This window comes from Branchiostoma lanceolatum, chromosome 2 (genome assembly GCF_035083965.1).
Source record: "Branchiostoma lanceolatum isolate klBraLanc5 chromosome 2, klBraLanc5.hap2, whole genome shotgun sequence".
NCBI lineage: Eukaryota > Metazoa > Chordata > Leptocardii > Amphioxiformes > Branchiostomatidae > Branchiostoma > Branchiostoma lanceolatum.
In genome coordinates this window covers 36,750,406-36,770,730 of record NC_089723.1, presented here as the reverse complement: position 1 = coordinate 36,770,730, position 20,325 = coordinate 36,750,406, and the positions used below count along the sequence as shown (strand labels likewise).

The 20,325-nt window shown below is 42.2% G+C and overlaps 2 protein-coding genes across 2 annotated transcripts in view; both read right to left on the bottom strand.

The window, feature by feature from the left end:
- LOC136427031 (fibropellin-1-like) overlaps positions 1-7,347 on the bottom strand; it is a 37,260-nt gene extending 29,913 nt beyond the window's left edge. Inside the window, exons 1-10 of the mRNA XM_066415750.1 lie at positions 7,089-7,347; positions 6,699-6,774; positions 6,261-6,374; positions 5,934-6,065; positions 5,215-5,468; positions 4,657-4,747; positions 2,432-2,545; positions 1,781-1,894; positions 979-1,089; positions 326-445 (exon numbers count right to left, since the gene is read on the bottom strand). Coding sequence (XP_066271847.1) covers positions 326-445; positions 979-1,089; positions 1,781-1,894; positions 2,432-2,545; positions 4,657-4,747; positions 5,215-5,468; positions 5,934-6,065; positions 6,261-6,374; positions 6,699-6,774; positions 7,089-7,334 — 1,372 coding nt within the window. The 5' untranslated portion in view covers positions 7,335-7,347. The remainder of the gene's footprint in view (positions 1-325; positions 446-978; positions 1,090-1,780; positions 1,895-2,431; positions 2,546-4,656; positions 4,748-5,214; positions 5,469-5,933; positions 6,066-6,260; positions 6,375-6,698; positions 6,775-7,088) is intronic.
- A 301-nt stretch (positions 7,348-7,648) lies between these two features.
- LOC136427030 (fibropellin-1-like) lies at positions 7,649-18,993 on the bottom strand. Its single transcript, XM_066415749.1, has 20 exons — positions 18,976-18,993; positions 18,430-18,505; positions 17,945-18,058; positions 17,416-17,529; positions 17,103-17,222; positions 16,808-16,921; positions 16,326-16,439; positions 15,951-16,097; positions 15,012-15,274; positions 14,582-14,657; positions 14,206-14,319; positions 13,580-13,723; positions 12,802-13,055; positions 12,141-12,237; positions 10,671-10,784; positions 10,061-10,174; positions 9,628-9,747; positions 8,866-8,982; positions 8,022-8,168; positions 7,649-7,689 (listed from the first exon to the last, which is right to left on the bottom strand). The coding sequence occupies exons 1-20, from the start codon at positions 18,991-18,993 to the stop codon at positions 7,649-7,651; spliced, it is 2,418 nt and encodes an 805-aa protein (XP_066271846.1).
- Between the last annotated feature and the right edge of the window lie 1,332 nt (positions 18,994-20,325).

The window sequence follows — 20,325 nt, the reverse complement described above, 5'->3', positions numbered from 1 at the left end:
ACTGTTACAGTAATATCCTGCACCGCCTATGGATTAAGCCTTGTAGAATTATTGCTTACAGTTGTTGCCATACATTGTACCATACACAACTTTCGAGCAATAGATTTAATTCATTATAAAAAAAATGCCCAGCTGTACCAAGATCCTCGCTCTTATCGTAGGTTCGCCCTGTATTTTCATACCATCTTTCAGTGTTACGTTTAAAGATATCGAACACCTTTCAGACGGTTTCATACAGTGAAATCTGAGAGACGTACCAATGAAGTTCAGATTACAAGTTCGAGAGATCTAAGTAATAAAGAGATCCGAAATAAACATTTCTTACTTTCCATGACGTCACAGTTTGTCCCGGTAAACCCTGCGCTACAGCTGCAAACATAACCGTTGTCCTGGTCTGTGCAGACGCCGCCATTTTGACACGGTGAGCTGGCGCACTCGTCAATGTCTGTAGAAAGGAGCATGTACTGCTTTGTTATTTGGTCCAATGATAATCTCCAAGCAGATCTATCGGTTGTAAAAGCAGTTTTATTGGCCACAGGCTTGCAGACCTCGGTGGTCAATGAAACTGCTTCTGCCCTTCGGATACTGTCTTTGCCACCGATAGATTTGCCTGGAGATTAGTCAAGAAACACCCTTAAAACCCTGTGACTTGTTGTGTGGATATCTTTCCACTATCACGCAAACTATTCCGCGTGTTGTTTATAATACAGTGCAATGCGCATACACATCTTTAAGATGTAGTATGAGAAACGTTTTAAAATTACTATTTTAAAATCATTATTTGAAACATAGTAGAACGAACCCTACCAGTTTTCAAAGTTACAGCCTTGTATAGGCACTTCTGTTTTAACTACACGCATAAGCAAAGCAGAGCAAAGCAAAGACGTCATATGTTCACACATAGGAACATTGTATTAGAACGTAGCTTCATGTGTGTTAGATTTTGACAATTATGACTTCTTGGAACTACAGTGTTACCTTGGTTACAGTTGGTGCCGATCCATCCTAGGTCGCAGTCACAATTGTAGCCATTGACTACATCAATGCACTGGCCGTGTAGACACGGATTGCTTGCGCATTCGTTTGTTTCTGTATAGACGACAGAGATACAAATACGTTCTTAGTGTTTCTTTACGCCGTAGTGGCAGTGGGTTGTTATCCACTGTGTCTAGGGCACGGTATTGGAAGGCAGAGCCCAACCCTCTCCTTCCACCGCCTTTTACCTTCCCAACCGAAGTCAGGTTCCCATTTTTACACCAGAGCGGAATGAGGAAAGTATTGTAAAGTGCCTTTCCCAAGAGCACAACATTGGTGGCATGACAGTGGATTCGAACCCAGGACCTATCGGTTCCGGGCCAAACACCCTAACCATTACTCCAAAACGACAGAAATAGGTACTAGATACAAACTAAAGAATAAGATCAACTGCACAGAATAAACAAAATAAAAATATCAACTGCACACCAGATGCAAAATTGACACCATCTAATAGTTGCAAGCCTTCATGAACGTTATCAGCTCTCCAAACAGGTGACTCATGTATATCAATGATATCTTATCTGTCCGGCTCTGCTATATATATGCTTTATATAGATTACTCATATATTTGTTACATACGGATAACATAATCTCTATTGAGCTCAACTTTGCTTGATTCGTTCTCAACAAATAAGCAGCGGTTAGCAATAAAGAAAACGAAGGCCCGTTTTCAATCCTTATCAGCTGTAACTGCTAGTAAGCATATACTGAAGCAAAAGAAATCCGTGAGTATATAGATCACCTGTTTGGCAGTATAGTCCAGACCACCCTGGCAAACATCGGCAGGTGAAACTACCACCGCCTGGATTACAGGATCCTCCATTTTGACAAGGCGAGTTGGCACACACGACCGAGTCTGGAACACAAGGGTTGTACGACTCAACATAGTATTCTTACATCGATGAAGGTGAGACATCCAGCTAATAAGATACGCCAAAAAGCAGTCATTCAAGGAAATGGAAAGAATTTGGGAACGGTCATATGTTGCAGGTAGCATCCACTACTCTTAGTCAGTGACATTGAACAAGATCTGTCAAACCTGGTTTTACCCAGAAACTGTGAAAAAATTGATGTGCCAGATGTAGTCCAATAGGAAACAAAGGTTAGAAAAATTTGCTTGAGTATTTGGCGTAGTTTCTTACAACTACATTTTTACATTTCTTTAGTACATAACCCTAATTTTGCTCTGCTGACTTCATCAGGGCTACATGACAATCTCCTTGTCGTATTATTGTATCATTGATTTTACTTCTTTTATTGCTGCTTCAGTGCACCCTTCAATTAACACAACGTGGAACAAAGAAAAAAAGAAATTGTAAAAAGAAACAAACAAACAAATAAACAAAAAAATGCCCGTGTAACACGTTACGAAAATAATGAAAAGTTCCCTTACTGGATTCACATCTGTTTCCATACCACCCCGACGTACATGTACAGGCGTACTGACCGAGTCCGTCCACGCAAACGCCATTGTTGAGACATGGATTATTTCTGCAGTTATTGAACTCTGTACAAGAAAGGAACAAAGCGAGCAAATACAGCATGTTTAGCCATATTCCTCGCCATGCAAAAAAAGGACTCTCCCAAAATAACAATGGACCATTCTAAAATACTTGCACTAAAAATGAATCACACCCCAGTCCAAAATTGAGTCTTCCAGTAGCACTTCAACACAATATGGACCAGTCCACAACCATATCCACTTATTGATTAACAAACACACTTTTGCTAACAAATGGACTTTTTCATAATCATTCCAGCTCAAAATTGAAAGAAATAATTAAGGAATCCTCCCCTTGCAAGAATGGGATATTCCGTGCCATTTCCATGTAAACCAGTCGAAAAATATCCGCTGAAAATTACACTCTTGCGCATAATCAACCCAGTTCAAAATTGAATTAAAAAAGATCAACCCCAGGGAAGAATGAAGTTTTCCATAGTATACAAATGAAGATTTGACAGGAGAAGAAGGAAATGACCAAAAAACAACATATTTGAGTCAATTCCAAGTCACCGAGAGGGTTTTAATATAATATTTGTAATATGTTTGAACTATTTTGATTAAAAGAATGTCCAAGTCACAATAGTTCTAAAGTGTTCAAACAATTAGAATTGAAACTTATAACATGTTTGAACTTATTTCACATACGTTGGAAACATTTCGAACGTAACTACACAAAAATCTCTTTATTTAGAACAGTTTCAAACCATCTATCCAAATGTTTCAATGTTCGAACAATTTGTAACAAAAGATTTTCACAATTCCCCCCATAAACGAAGGTGCTAAGTCCTCCTGTGTGTTTCTGCCTATTTTCGGTGGCCGCGCTAGACCACCAGCGGATTTGTTTTGACGGAGCGTCACCCGCGCGCGACGATGTACACTGTTCGGCACCGCTAATATCCGGCATTTTCCCGCTCCAAAACACTCCACAAGACCCACGTTTTTAGTGTTTTGCCTCGTGTGCAACACGATTCGATTTGCATTACTAACGGGACGAAAATGTTATGACAGAAAAACTTCACCCCGTCCCGGCGTCCGTCCCAAAAACATGAACGACATGAAAATATATTTTCTTACAGATTCAATCACGAAAATCAACAGCATGGGATTCCAAATTTTCGCAACGGCCGACCATTTATCATGGTTGAACTTCCTTCCAAGGCGTGCGATAGATAAACATTCCCGGCACATAATAGTCACTAGTACCAGACTAACGCAAGCTCATGATGATAATAGGGAGAAAGTTTGTCAGTGAAGTTTGGCCACCAGAGTACCTCATTGGAATTCCCATACCATATTTGGCATGAATACTAGCACACCTGCGCCAGGAATGCAAGATAATTAGATTAACCCAATTGACCAATCAGGTGGTCGCAAGGCTCACAGGCATGCAAGGCCAGGTGCAAGGCACTTGGGGTCAATGACCTTTAGGTCATATGTAGTATTGAAAGTGACAGAAGTGGCAAATATTGTCAAGAAAGCCCAAAATAAATCATTTTGAATATATGTATGCCAAAAATGGGAATGTAGTCCTTTAAATATTTGTTCAATCTACATATACAGCAATTTTCAGGTCATTCGGTTGAAATACCAGGGCGCAGGAGGCCAAGATATGACAGAAATAGCCTAAAAAACTCAATAAAATCACTTTCAAGGTCAATATCAAAAAAAGGAAAAGAACGCACATTGGTTTTTGCCTACATTACCTCTGTACCAAATTTCAGGTCATTTGGTCAAAAAATGACAGAGATGAATCCATTTGAAGATTTGACAGGAGAAGAAGAAACATGAGTAAACACAATATGTTTAGCCATACTAGGTATGGCTAAACATAATAAAGGTCTTTGGTAATGAAATCATGTAATGGCACGACCTCAGTTCTAGAAACTGATAAGACTCATTTATTAAGTTTATTCTCCAAAGGTATTTTATGGAAAACCTGTTGTTATCTTCGTGAAGGAAATATTTTGTTTAGCTTTCTATATGTTTATCTCTGGGTTATTTACTGGGAATCGTTGAAAGAGTTCAGTCGATCCTGTATCTGCTGTGTTACGTTACAGAATATATGAAATCAACAGTGCGCTGCCAGACATCATTGATGTTTCATTTGTACTTACCAGGCGACGTACATGCCCCGCCTGTGACGCTGATGTCGTCAATGGCGATGTCTCCGTTCAACCCAGTGCCTTTGATTCCCTCAAACACGATCTGCAGGAAACATGTTGAGAAGTTAATGTCAGTTGTCTATATATTTAACACTACACATGCACGGTATACGCTTCGTAAATAATGATACACTACCGAATAGAATATCTCAACCTGTGGGAGCCAACATAAGGAAAACGGAACCCAGTCAAAGGATGAACAACTATCGTTGACAACCTGAGTAGAGATACGGGACTCGGGAGTACAGCCGTGTTACAAATGCTAATCGAGTATAGGGAAACGTGGCGTAAGGCGATCCATGGTCTTTTTTGTTATCTTTTTATTAATCAAGGAACGATTATACAGGATACAGAGGCGATGCACTCTAGCAAATAGCTAAGGTCAAACATCACCTCTGAAAATTCAAATCCCAGGTTCCAGCATTCCCGAGTTGGCATCCGATGCCGTCCTCCACGACAACCGAATGGAATAACGAATCACGCAATCAGCCGTGACACGACAGGACTTACCACATAGTCACTGTTCGACACAAGCTCCACTTCCTTCATCCTCCACTGATCTCCCTGGTCTCCCGTGATGTTTGCCACCAGCACGTTCTGCTGCTGCTGTTGTCGCGTGTAGACGTTTAAGCTCGCCACGCCTGCACCGCTCATGTAGTACCAGAACTGCACACATGACGCGGCAGTGGCGGACAGACTAGGAGAGAGCAAACGTGCTTTGTCTCCTGATGATCCCCCCGTGCTGCCAATGTAAGCATAGGAACCTGTACGAGGGAAGGCAGTTCAGTTAGGAATCCTCTTAATCCCCTGCCACACATTCAGGACCTTCATACAACTTGCCCCCGATCACTCCACAACCAAGGTCGGCCCCAATGTAATCCATCCTCGTATTCTAGCTGCTGTTCACTTCTCTGATTAAGAAGAATATGACTTTCCTGAATTTGATTTTTCAAAATGTACGGTCGGCTGGCACAAACGGCTTTTAAAGATTAGTAGGTAACCTAGGCAGCCTCACCATTATTAGTCGCCAACCAACTTCCAACCACAGAGGCACACCACTAACTTCCAACAATGGTTTGGAGAAGGTTGGGAGGCAATGTTCAACTATGTGTTACAGAGGCTTTTTTGAACACACATGCAGACTTGTGGAAGTCTTTCTCAATGTTACAAACTGTAGATTAGATCCATATTGAATTTTTATCGGCAATGCTAAGACTCTGCATGCTTACCGGTCCCTATGGTGTGATCAGTTGATGGTCTCCTAGAGGCCACTGAAACAACAGTCCAGTCGAAGTCATCTGTGTCGTCTTGAAGATAATTGTAGTTGGAGAGGGGCTCTTCAAAGTCACAAGACCCAATTCCTAGAACAAAAAAAAACTACTTAGTAAAAAGGAAAATCAAGTAAACATTCTATCTTCATGTATAAAGCTCAAACTATTTAGACGTTCTCTAAATTATCAACTGGTCAAAGATTTGTGAATGCAGTGCGTCTTCATACACTTAATTTTAAACTAAATGCTTATGAATAACGCAAATAACCGTTAGAGCATGCCTACCATAGGAACAATGTGACCCAACCCATTGCGGCCGACAGGCACAGGTGTAGGAGAATAAAGCATCGCTGCACACTCCGTTGTTCATGCAAGGGTTACTGTTGCACTCATCCTGGTCTGTGGATATAAATTCAATTGCATTAGGTTTGATACAAGGAAGACAAATGCTGGTATCTTTCCTATCATCGTAAGCCAGCGTGCGGTTGAAATCTAAGCAGACAAAATGGCGCCTGCGTGATGTCAAAATAAATCATGGCGCCGCCCATGGTCACAGACGAAAACATTATGGACTTTGCAACGACACAACTATTATTCTCCATCAAAGTCAGCTCAGTTTCTAATACATAAATTGTTACAATTAGCAAAGATCGATGTCGTTGGTCCCTGGCAGTGGAAAAAAAACATAGCGAAAAATGTTAAGTTGAAACGTCATTTCAATACCTGGATCAAGGATGGTGACGTCATCAATAGCAAGATCAAGCAGATTACCTCCACTTCTGAATCCCTCCAGGACGACCTTAACAAACACAGAATACATCAGTTGAATTCTTTAAACATTATTTTATCTGTGCGTGCTTTTGCATAAAAATTCACAACACTTTGTCATCAGGTTGTTGTACAATCTTTGAACTCTTGAAATCTTTGAGTACATTTCAAAGTAAGTGTGTGTCAAATTTCTTCCAACGATAGCACACCAGTTAGATAGTCACAGGATCATCGTAGCAAGTAAAATTAGCTGTCTCGAAAGATTCACAAACGTCACTTCTTCTACAGTCTCGAAGCATGTAATCTATAGACTGACACATGTCGGTCAAATTATGTACAACTAACCTGGAATTGATTTCTTCCGTCGATGTTGATTTCTGCCATCCGCCATTCGCTAGCTCTCCCCGTCTCCTCCCAGACCGGGTTCGGGTCGAGACTCCCGTTCAGCATCAGGTAAACCCGGAATCCGGAGTTTCCGATGACGTTCTTGAAGAACCAGAACCTCAGCACCCTGCTGATGTGGACTTGCGGGACGAACACTGGACTGATCAGCCTCGCAACGGCGTTCTGAGCCGCCCCCGTGGTGCCCATACACAGGAAATGGCCGCCTAGAGATTCCAAACGGGTTCAGGCTTAACAAGGTTCTTAAGTCACAACCAGGTTCTAAATGCAATCAACAGCCGACGTTTCGGTGACCTTCTGTCACCGTCCACGTTCATACACGGGAAATGACCAACTAAAGGTTACAAACGGGTCCAGGCGTAAGGTTTAAAGCTAATAAGGAAGGTCGCGGTTTGAAGTGCGCATGTGCAGTGTGATGCATTAAGGAAGGAAAATCATTGGAAAACAAGGTTCTTTATTCACATCCAGGTTCTATATATAATCAACAGCCGACGTTTTGGTGATCATCTGTCACCTCCCCCGTCCATACACAGGAAATGGCCACCTAAAGGTTTCAAACGGGTTCAGGATTAAGGATGAAACCTGATATGTCAAAGTTGACGACCTTTGGCCATTTTTATTCATACATTATATACACGATGGCTAGTTTTACCTCTGGTTGTGTACAAAAATGTTAAATTTGTTCTCCAGTGTCACTGTTTATCTTCGAATTCAACGATCTATTTGAATGCTCATATACCCGATACAACCTTATCAAGTCGGAAACTTGAATGGAAAAGACTTGGTGAAATGACAGAAATGGTGTGTAACAGAGAACACTGGAGGCTAAACTATGCGTACGCTCCAACTTGTTAAGAGCATGAAACATGTTTATACCTGATGCATGGGCTTCGTTCGGTCCCCATGTACCGCACTTCCCGCTGTTCCACTCGAAGTCTGTCTGGTCCGTTTGCTGATCCTGTTCCCAGCTGCAGAGGTCCGTGTCGAAGTCACAACTGTACGTAGCCGCGGGGGACAGAAGCACTGCAACAGAAAATGGACATGGTGCTGTAACTTCCAGCGGGTAACACTAGGTCTAGTCTATCGAGATATATGCTTTGACTGTCCAGATATATGTCAAAGACCTTTGAGAACACAATGATATCAATCAAATGGATTAGCAGAATGTCGAGATTTTGGTCACCAAGAAAACGCTGCATTGACCTTCGGAAAGTATTGGTGCCAAAGAAAGACCAAAGGGCATCCGAGTAAACTTGAACAACCCGAGCGGGCTGGTGAATATGGTCATCCCTGTTCTACTCATCAACCTCCACCTGCCAGATGCAAAACATAAAGCAATTGCATCCTGAAGATGTTCAAATCTGCAACGTTGAAATATTCTTCTGGTGACGGTTGCTGCTCTCAATGACCTGTCCCCAGAAAACGTGTTTTTTTTCAGAATTCGAAGTGTGATGGTTTGAAATATTGTCAGGATGGCGAATGCGGCATTCTCTCTGTCATCCTCATCAGCCCGCCTGACACAGAAACACAGTTGCATCCCGGAGATATTCAAATCTTCAAAGTTGAAATATGCTCCTTGCGACAAAAAATCTAGATGTTGCCACCTGCTTTCAACGACCCAGAATCTTTTTTCACAAGTGTGGTGGCTAAGTACATATAGTCAAGATTCAAAATCAAGTTGACTTATGTACACATTATCGATAACATCTATATCACTTACCCTGTTCACAGTTCTGTCCCTGGTAGCCTGATAGACAGCTACATGTGTAGGTTCCGTCCAACCCATTGTTGCAGGCCCCTCCAAACATGCAAGGCTGGCTGAGGCACTCGTTGATATCTACATTAGACAAACATGAAACGCTATGAATACGCATTAGATACTAACGGTGAAATTGCTCACACGTTCTCGCCAATACGGTAGCATCATCTTCATGAGTTGGCAGTTAGAATTGAATTCGAATGCTTTAGGTGTTCGGTAAAATATAACCAGCTGCATCCCCGTGACAGCGAAACTACTATGTTACGCGGTCAAACCAGTTGACAAATTTAGGCTCAGAAATGTATCCTTCTTGAAAATGCTTAATTGTACACACTACATTACAAAGCAACCATTCCAATGGTAAATGGCTTTATTTGGTGTCCAATTCATTACCAAGACGGCACATGGTCAACAACATGCCTCCGATTAATACAGTCTTTCCCTTGGTACTCAAAAAACAACAAAGCACATTTCTCTACAGTTTCAAACATGATCAACTATAGTAATTCAAAGTTGAATTTTCTTATCTGATCTGTCAACTGAATCCAAACAATGAATGCGTAGTGTTGTCATCAAACCATAGCCTCTGTCTGTGATAAAATCAAATCTCCCCACTTTAAATTTTCAACTTGAGCTTGTTCGCGAGTGATCTAAATTGTATACGGAAATAACGTCGATTACCGTTACAGATTAACCGTCATACAAATACATGTATGTCCTCACCTATGCTGCAGCCGGAACCCTCCCACCCTTGGTAACAGTTGCAGTAGAAGCCGTTGACCAGGTCGATGCAGTCGCCATTGTTGTGACATGGATCCGTGTGCTGGTGACACTCGTCGATTTCTGGAAATGATCAAAAGCGCCACCTCACCATCACACGTGAGTTGTAATCATGCACATTTCCTTCGTTAGGTCCTAAAGCATACGACATGTTTCCCTTAATAAGATTCCGATTTTCAAATTCAGTGATACCACCCAGGTGTCTCAAACTTCTCAAGTTGTATCTCAGCCAAGTCAAGTTGAATTTGTAACATCTTGAATACTCATGTGAAGCCACCACGAACTAACATTAAGTACCACATATTGGGTTATCTCGAGTCTCAATTTCGCGACTGTAATCAAAACAATTTAAGAATAAGCAATTGAACATAATTACCCTGTTCACAGTCCGTTCCCATCCACCCAGGAGCACAGATACAGACGTATCCAGTCGGTCCGTCGTTGCACGTCCCGCCATTTCCGCATGGATAGGCCGCACAGGCGTCATTGTCTGCAAATAAATGTTAAAAACGTTATTCAGAAGTTTGGTATGTGTGTAGAATTTTGACATTGGCGTAATCTTACAAATGAATCTGAAATTGATTTTTAATCAGATTTGAACAAAGGAGAACTGATAAATAACTTCCGCAGGAAATACGATGAGCCTGTTTATCATTCGAATAGACCACGAATGGACCCTGATTGGCAAGGCTGTTCCAAAAGGTATTGACACCCAATCAGGACGTTGGAAACTGCAACGTTGCCCTAAGTTTTGCGGTCAAATAGCAACAAATAGTGGGATAGGCCGTCAGATTACGAATATGGAGCTACATATCTGCCAAGTGAAATCATTTTTTTAAAATAACTTTTTATTTTTATTTTTATTTTCAAACTTCTCGTTGAAAAAGGGCAGTCGGATGGACGCCCGAAACGTCCGATTTTTATCGAAATTTATCCAGATGTAAAGTTTAAATTGTACTACTCTATTTTTGCTGACGCATACTTACCGAGTTCACATTGAGTTCCGTGCCAGCCAGACGGACAAGCGCAGCTGTACTGACCCAAGCCGTCCTGGCAAGTCCCACCATTCTGGCATGGATTACTCAAACAGTCGTCGAAGTCTAAAAGGACAAGAAGGGAAAATAGCATGATTGGGAGTTCGTCGTGAGCAAGGTCATCTGTGGTTGGAAGCTGCTTACAAGTCTTTAAAAGTCGTCTGCCCCAGTCGACTATGAATTTTGACATTCAAAGCCGCGAGAGTAATATTTTGCTTGGATGTGATCAGAGGAGTGAACTGGAGCTAGAATAGGATGGATTCCAGGCTACTCCCAACCCAGCGTCAACCTTGAGAAGTGGTCGGGAGCTAATAGTGAGGAGAAATTCAAACTCTACAACTGGATAAAAATTCGGAGATTTATTTCCGGACGTTTCGAGTGACATCCATCACTCTTCTTCAGCGTCACTAAAGTGAACTAGCAGAACGAACCAGTACTTATATACAATAACTAGAAAAAACGGTTTTTACATGGCAAATCACACAGTCATGCATAAGTGACATTGTAATGTAAAATAAGTTAGGAAGATTCCAATGGTAAGACAACACATTGTAATGTACAATAAGTTAGGAAGATTCCTATGGTAAGACAACACATTGTAATGTACAATAAGTTAGGAAGGTTCCTATGGTAAGACAACACCATAGGAACATCTATTGTCCTTTGGGTGGGGGGAGGGTGGTGTCCCAGGTACCCGAGAGTTCTACGCGGAGTCCTCCCTTCCTGTTCAAGGTGGGGTTGTAGATCCTCTCGTAGATGGCCTCCCTGATTCCGCGTTCGTACCATCGTGGTTCACGATCCAGGACGTCCGTTGTCTCCAGTCTGAATGAGTGGCCCCGGTGATGTTCCTATGGTGTTGTCTTACCATAGGAACCTTCCTAACTGTACATTACAATGTGTTGTCTTACCATAGGAATCTTCCTAACTTATTTTACATTACAATGTCGCTTATGCATGACTGTGTGATTTGCCATGTAAAAACCGGTTTCTCTAGTTATTGTATATAAGTACTGGTTCGTTCTGCTAGTTCACTTTAGTGACGCTGAAGAAGAGTGATGGATGTCACTCGAAACGTCCGGAAATAAATCTCCGAATTTTTATCCAGTTGTAGAGTTTGAATTTCTCCTTATATATTGTTTACCTGGATGTCTAACCTTCACAAACGTATGTAAGTAGTGAGATTTATATATACACATACACATACACATACAAATGCACATGCACATGCACATGCACATGCACATGCACATGCACATGCACATGCACATGCACATGCGCATGGAAGTGCACGTGCACGTACACGTACACGTACACATACACATACACATACACATACACATACACATACACATGTACATGACATAGAAAGTAAAGCCCTGCAGTCTTTATTTTTCCGTTAGCACACATACACAAAACCTTTACCTGGCGAATCGCATTGTCCAATCTCCACCAACACGTCATCAAGAGCAATGTCTCCTCGCGAGGAAAAGGACGAGCCAATCAGAGCTTCAAACACGACCTGTTGGCCAATCAAGACAAAGAAGAGAATGTCAAAACAAACACTCACATACAATGTCATGTAAATCTACTTGCTTTTGATGATTACGATTATGATGGTAAAGTTATAAAAGAATAGCAAACGTAGATTCAAATATGAAAAACAAAGGAAACGTCGCACTGGGTCGTAAAGATCCATTAGCGATGCTGCCATATACTAAAGCTAATCTATCTTTCTTCTTTGGAACTAATAACAGCAATCATTTCAGGTTTGCGATAGCAAAACCTATACTGTCTTCGTCGGCGTCCACGAGCGCCGCCATGTTGGTTTTTGACGTCATGCCGGTGCGATCTTGTTTCCGTCGGATTTAAGTTTCCACTGAGATGAGTAATGCTAATACGCACAGCTGTGCTCACATGCTTTTGTAGAAAGTGCCTCTTTCTTATTACATATTCAGTGAAAAGGTATTTATTAAGTCCCACTTATACGTAAGCATTCACACGTAAGGAAGCGAGGAGGAGGGGACGCTCATAGAGATAGATAGATAGGTAAGCAATCATCAAATGAAAAAAGATTAACCAGTACCTGAAAAGGTTGCTGCATCACGACCTCATACTCTCCCTTCTGCCAGAGATCGCCCTGATCACCGGTCTTGTTCCAGATAGGGTTTCCCAGCGGCTGTCCAGACGGTCTTACAAAAACACTTAGAGTGCCTACACTCGATCCGTACATGTGATAGAAGAACTGCAGACACGACCCAGCTGTCGGCTGAATGACGGGGGATTCAACTCTCGCTACCTTGTTTCTGTTTAGAGATGCTCTCGCGTACATGTAATGACCTGGAAGATAAAGGAAGGTCAGTGTCAACATATCAGAATCTAGTGTCAGTAGATAGATTAGAGTAGTTACACGTTGTATTGTTCATCACTGTCTGTCCGTCCTTTTCATGTTACATGTACAATACTTGCAATTAGCCTACGGGCAAGAACTTGCAATAAACTTTCAATATATTTGACGTCATTGAACTGATGTTCTTGGCGTGACAAACATGAGTATTTCCTATCTGTATCACATAATATTCTCATATAAAATTATTGATAACGATTTAAAATACATGTATATCAATGACGTTTGGCTAAAACAGACAATGATAATGCGATTTTAAGTAAGACAAACCTAGTAAAATGTAAAACTATAAGGGATGGGGTCGAAAAGCAGTAATCCACAAGATGTTTGAGGAGGTTAAATCGTTACCATTTGCCTAGCTGCCCAAGGGCACAGAAAGTGACAGCGAGAATAAAAGTTATGGTGCCGCCTCCCAACATTGGAGATTAGAAAAACAATATTTCAAGTACTAAACTACCGTTGCCAGTGGTGTGGTCGTTTGAGGGGCCGGTACCACTGCTTAGAGTACCGCCGGAATTCCGTAACCAGTCCATGTCGTCATCCGTAGCCTGGGTGTACATGTAGGCGCTGAGGTCGTCCTCGAAGTCCGCCGAGCCTCGAGCTGGAGACATAACAAGCGATAGCTTTAGTTTAGTTTATCCAAATAAGGAAAATCGTTACATCCTTTGAGAAAACGCAATATCTTCCCAAGGCCATTACAATAGTCTTATATAATGTCCTGCTTTACCTTACTAACAACAAATGCCCTGTCAATCGGTTTTTTTTGCTCCTTCCCTTCGGCTCCCCATACCAGCATTACCAGTATTGTTTCTGCTTATCGTCCAAACTTTGAGCTTGTATATATGCTTGACATTTAAAATGAGCTGACAAATAGGTTATACAAAAATCAGAAATCTACTGTACACATTCATATCGTTAGCTTCGCGACAAACTACTTCGAGAGACCAACGCAGTTTAGATTGCATTGAAGTTTGTATCGAGTATTATGTCGATTATGATTTGTAACACCACTACCAGCAATCGCTGCCTATTGCTCCACGGCTATAGTGATATTGGAATTCAAATTAAGTCAAAACGACTTACGCAGTTCACAGTGCAGTCCTGACCACGCTGCCGTGCATGTACACGTGTAGCTGTAGCGGCCGTCTACACAGTTCCCTCCATTCCGGCAAGGATTACTCAGGCATTCATTACTTGCTGGTCGCGAAAAGGATAAACAATGTAAGCAAATGCCATCCAATTCAACTCAAATCCATAAAAATTTGGTCATTCTTTGATGACAAGAGAAACATCTTATAAGTCAGAAAAAATCATCGCCAAGTATTTCTATTTTCTGACAAATTCTTAAATCTTATCAAATGATAGTTTATACTGTACCTACGTGAAGTGTCACAGGTCGTAATGATAGACTAAATTAAGGTCAAAGTACGTAAGTTTCTTTAAGTAAAGGATATTTTACCTGGATCTTCAATGGACACATCATCTATGGCGAGGTCCGCGAAGGAAAAGCCAGACTTCACGCTTTCAAGAACGACCTGTGAAAGACAATCCCAGATTCAAAACGTTGAAGATAACAGTCAAACCGCAGGTCACCGTGGCATGATTCAGTCAATCAACTTGTGTATAGAAATATTTTTGTGAATAAGTGGGTTCGCGGCTTAAACTGCGCCTGCGCTGCGATATGCATTTTGGGTAATATTTCAAAGGTGAACAGTTCTTGTCTAGATCATGGCAAGGACATTATATAGGATGCTTAACTCATGTCCAGGCGTGTTTTGTTTTTACATGTATCTTCAACTTTGACATATTACCCACAATACACCTTCCTACGCATGCGCAGCTCAAACCGTGAATGTTTTTATGCGGATAGAATTTCCCCCTGAACTTACGCGGAATCGCGACATCCCTGTGATGTCGACCTCCGCCATTCTCCAGGCGTCGTCCCTATCCGTGGAAGATGTCCAAACCGCGTCACCGAGTGAGTCGCCGGAAGTGACGTACACGCTGATTCCTGATGAACCAAAGCTGTTTTTGTAGTACCAGAATCTCAAGGTCCGGTCGGTCGTGGTGCTGAAGTACGGACTGATCAGCCTGGCCCTGCCGTCGCGTGGTGTGGTTGAAGCCTCCATGCAGAGATAAAATCCACCTGGACCTTTAAGTGGAGAAGTGCGGAGTGGGAGCAAGTAAAACAGACGTTAGGGTGTGTCCAATGAGAAAGATATAAAACCAGAAAAGAAAAGCTGATGAACTTTCAGAATTCAAGATTAGTCAAGCAAAAAGCCAGCTTAAGATGGCGACGATGATTTTTTTTATTATTTATTATTTTATTATTTTATTATTTCTTTTTTTCCAATATTTGTTTCATTCTCAAACAAGGATGTAAAGCTGAAACACACTGTCGACCACCCTCTCATTCCAGGCCAGTCGCTTGTATACTTGTTAGGCAACGTTCCTGGCGATCAGTGATTCTCAGTTGACAAGTTAATACCAACCAATTAACCAACCAACCAGCCAGCCAGCCAGCAAGCCAGCCAGCCAGCCAGCCAGCCAGCCAGCCAGCCAGCCAGCCAGCCAGCCAGCCAGCCAGCCAGCCAGCCAGCCAGCCAGCCAGCCAGCCAGCCAACCAACCAACCAACCAACCAACCAACCAACCAACCAACCAACCAATCAGGTCGCCAGGAGGAGGAGTATCTGATTGGCTGGCGTCTGGCCAGGGCTAGTGCAGAGAGAAGGACGGAACGCAGGCCGTTGCGCCAGGGTCGTTGCTTGATGTGTACAAGCAGCAATTGTGGCATGACATGATGAATATAGACAAACGTTGACGTCACCTCTAGTATGGTCTCCTGGAGGTCCGTAGCTGCCGCACTGTCCGTCCAGCCAGGTGAAGTCCGTCTCGTCGTCCGCGGCCTGTCTCCAGTTACAGATGTCGGCATCATCAAACGTGCAGAGGTAAGGTGTCAGAGGCTGGAGGATAACTGTGGCCACAAGAAGGAGAGATCTACTTCCGTGGATGAAATGACAGGCTTGGTTGAATGGTCATATTTGTTTAAAATCATTATACTGATAACCACTCTGGACACAAATCGCAATAGCCAAGTAGATACAATGTTCGCTTTGTATTCGAGATACTGAAAAATGGTTAATGTTACATGTAGTTGCTATGACGTATTTTTGCCACAACAGCGATCGTCTGGTTATCTCACCTTCACTACAGTCGTTTCCCGTGAATCCAGCTGTGCACGAGCAGGAAAAGCTGTTGACACCATCACTGCAGGTCCCGCCATTAGTACAGGGGCCACTGGCGCAGTCATCTATGTCTGTTAAAAGGGAAGCATATAATAAAACAGTTAGTTCCTGCCCTGGGTGGGGGGGGGGGGGCTAGATTGATAACATGAGACTGTGATAAGCCGGTTCATGATTTGAAATGCGCATGAACGAGGTCAAAGGCGAAGGGCCCCTAACTTGTAAACACTTCTTGTCTATACCATGCTTAACATATGTCCAGACGTATTTTATTCATGTCGGGCGGCTTCAACTTTGACGTTGTCCCCGCAGGGCATCGTATACATGCGAAGTTCAGCTTATTCTTAAATAAAAAAATAAATAAAGATTAGGCAGGTGTCTTTTTTCCTACCTAGCTATTGAGGCTGCACCAAGGAAGAGTTCGACAGAGGTCTTAACGTACCTATTTCACACATGCTTCCCGTGTATCCTACCACGCATGTGCAGTTGTAGCCGTTGAAGAGATCCGTGCACGCTCCGCCATTTTGACATGGGCTGCTTGAACACTCATTCACGTCTGCCATGGACAAAAATTCAATCCTCAGCTTAGTAAAAACACAAGCTAATCTAATATAAGCTAATCTATTCTAATGTAGTCTAATCTCAAAGGTATCAATCATTGATTGTTGGCAAATCATTGCTTCATTTGTAGAAAATATAATTATCTCACGATAAAGAATAAAAAAAGAACATCCTACCTTGGTCGCAGTTCTGCCCTCCCCATCCACCTGTGCACTGACAGCTGTACGAGTTTCCGCTCGCCGTGCACACGCCGCCGTTCTGACAGGGGTAAGCTGCACAGGCCGCTTGCGAGGCCGCTACAGAAACATTACAGAATTTAAGGTTAGCATAGATACAACAATGATCACCACAAATAGATTGACATTAGTAATCGTATTGCAACTTGCAAATACTGCATGTCCTAAATTTGTTTATATGTGTTTATCTATGTCGTTGGAAGATCCTGAATATGCGACAGAGCTTTTAATTTAAGAATAGTATTACGCTTACGAAGTTCACAGTTGCCGCCGGTCCAATCTGAGGTACACGAACAAGTGTAGCCGTTGACGCCATCTCGGCACTGCCCGTTGTGCTGACATGGGTTGCTGGCGCATTCGTTTACATCTGAAATAAAAGTTACACAGTCATGCACAACTTGGCAGCTCGACTGTATGTTACAAAATGGAAATAACATGAATGGACCAAATACAGAAATCAACCTGAAATAATTCCAATTCCTGAAATGACGCCAAATCAAACTTGAACGTGTTTCAACTTAGAAATTGCTGATTGTATAGTCATTTTGTATTTCTAGCAAGGTCAGCCCTTAATAAAGAATAGCCACGCGTACGGGTTTTCTGGACAACATTGGATATACGTACGTTTTCACTTATTGGTTCGTAATGAACACGTTGTTACATAGATATCCAGGGTTGCCCAACTAGCGAATGGCTATTAAGTATAGTTATGTCAGTAGAACCAATAGAAAATGCAAAGGAAATTCAAAATGTATGAAATTTAGAAGACAACGGTGACTCACTCCCTTCGCATGTAGGCCCATCCCAACCCGCCGCGCACGTACAGCTGAACTGGAAGAGCAGATCCACACACACGGCCCCGTTCTTACAGGGACTACTGGCGCAGTCATCTGCGTCTGAAAGAAGAAGCCTTTTAGTGAAAGTGATCTCGAAGCAGTTCAATGAACACAGTGAACAGATAAGCTACTCTTCTACTGGTCGTGACATACAAGACACAGACGTGGCGTCGATGACAATTTTATATTTCAGACCGTATTTCTCTAATTTGAAATTGAGACAGCAGGTGATGAACCTGTTTGGCATGCGCAAAACGTTATAATGTACACGGTAGGATGGCCCAGCATGTGCTTGTTGTTTTGCTTGTTGTCGATATATACAGCAGCGTAAGTTTCATTTCATTTAAATGCAATGGTTTTGGAGCATATGATGGACCTAGAAATGACTTTATATTCTGTATAAGAAACAACAACAACTAAATTTGACATACCGACTGATGAAATTTCCACATCATCAATGCCGACTTGTGGCCTTGCAAATCCTGGCTTGACGGCTTCTATCAAAACCTAGCAGAAATAAAGAAAACAAATTATTAAGAAATTTAGCACCGCACAATTGTATATAGCTGTGCATTTCTATCATGTAGGAGTCACCAGAAATGCCGGCTGGAAAGATAGGTTGTCAGAAAAAATAGGGACCTGTAAAACACCCATATACCGGCCCGTGGATAGGGTAACCAGGTCAGGCGACAGCGGTGCAAAATACGGTATGATAACTATCTGTCTGTATCTATCTGTATCTATATATAGCCGGTATAGCCACTCTTCGGCGTAACACTCCAACTGCATCAATAACATCCGAAAATAATTTCATCAGGTTGGTAGAAAATAAGATATATTTTTCACAAACAGTAAATCCTCACCTGCTGACGTTTCGTTTTTCGTCTGTCAGACAATTCTTCAGAGCTTCTGACTGGAGGAAGACCCAGCAGTTGAGGATTTACTGGTTGTGGAAAAAGAAAACTCCAATTTCCTACTTCAATAACAAATTCCATACCCGGAAGAACTGCGTCCTTGTTATGTTGACCTCCACAAATGTCCACTGTGTTACTCGTTGGTTGATGCTCACAGCGGGAACGTCATCCTCAACACCGTCCAGATGCAGATACACGTTCAGGAAGGTGGATGATGTGAAGTACTTGGACAGATACCAGAAGCTGAGAGTTCTCGGAGACGTGTCGTAGTACCAGGGGCTGATGAAGCGGGCAATGCCGCCTTGTGGGTCGCTGGAGCTGCTCTGCATGCACAGGTAGGAGCCGGATCCGTCTGTAATGGTATAGTGTTGTGTAAGGCAATCAAGAAGAACCGTTACCAGTTACAGAAGAAAATGCTTCTTCAACAAACATGGTGATCTCCCCATGCGTTAAAATCCAATGCTTTATGTCGGTATTCTAAATACGTCGCATCTAGTGTTATAGTCTGATGATTCCACCGGGTAATCTAAGAAGGCAACGTTAAAAACGGTGTTATAGAAGTCTTCTCAAAAATGTCGTGAACACCTGGACATCTGACTTGTGTTACCTCGAAGATTACTGATGCTGCAATAGTAGATTTCTTTGAATTCACCCTTCTTTTGTTTAGTGTGGCGGATTCATGAAAGTTGATTCTATTTTTCCTCCTTACAAAGAAAGTTAATCATCCAAAGACAGGAAGAACTTTGAGTATTCTGTTGGGAATACAGTTCTAAAGGACATCTGTACCTGCTTGCGTGTGGTCGCCCGATGGGCCGTACGAACCACAGCCATTTTGTTGTTCTCTAGAAACACTCAGCTGGTTCTCGTCTCCGAACTGCCACCCACAGTAGTCCGTGTCGAAGTCACAGGTCACGAAGTTTGTTCCTTCTAAAACAGCTATTGAAACAATATACAAAGTTGAAACAATGTCATTAAGGTAACACAATGCAGAACAGTATATTCAGTTCACAAGATCTTCCATGGTTTATGTTGAACTGCGTTGTGTCTGTCAGTTTACATTATAGTCATATTTCATCACAAATATTCTAGAGGTTTTGTTAAACATGCCAGTGTACTTTGCCTTAAACTGCGATTACAGTTGTATTTGAAATGTTCAATTATAAATGTCTGAGCAATAAGGAATAGTTTCCGAATGGTTATCATATTACTCAGACTTACTTGCTTCGCAGTTGGCTCCACTGAACCCAGCAGGGCACGTACATGAGTAGCTCCCGGGAGTGTTGGAACAAACTCCTCCATTTTGACAAACGTTCTGGTTGCATTCATTGATATCTACATTTGAGGAAGAACATCACACATTAGATAGATACCAAGCTAGAGCCAGACATAAAGCCCCAGTCACATACAGCTGAC

Bases quoted from the DNA above. Each gene is read 5' to 3' on its own strand.
- LOC136427030 (XM_066415749.1), bottom strand. The intron at 16,440-16,807 runs GTACGTTAAGAC...CCCTTTTAACAG, and splicing joins GGGAAGCATGTGTGAAATAG to ACATAGATGACTGCGCCAGT. The intron at 8,983-9,627 runs GTGAGGACATAC...TGTCTAATGTAG, and splicing joins GGGTTCCGGCTGCAGCATAG to ATATCAACGAGTGCCTCAGC.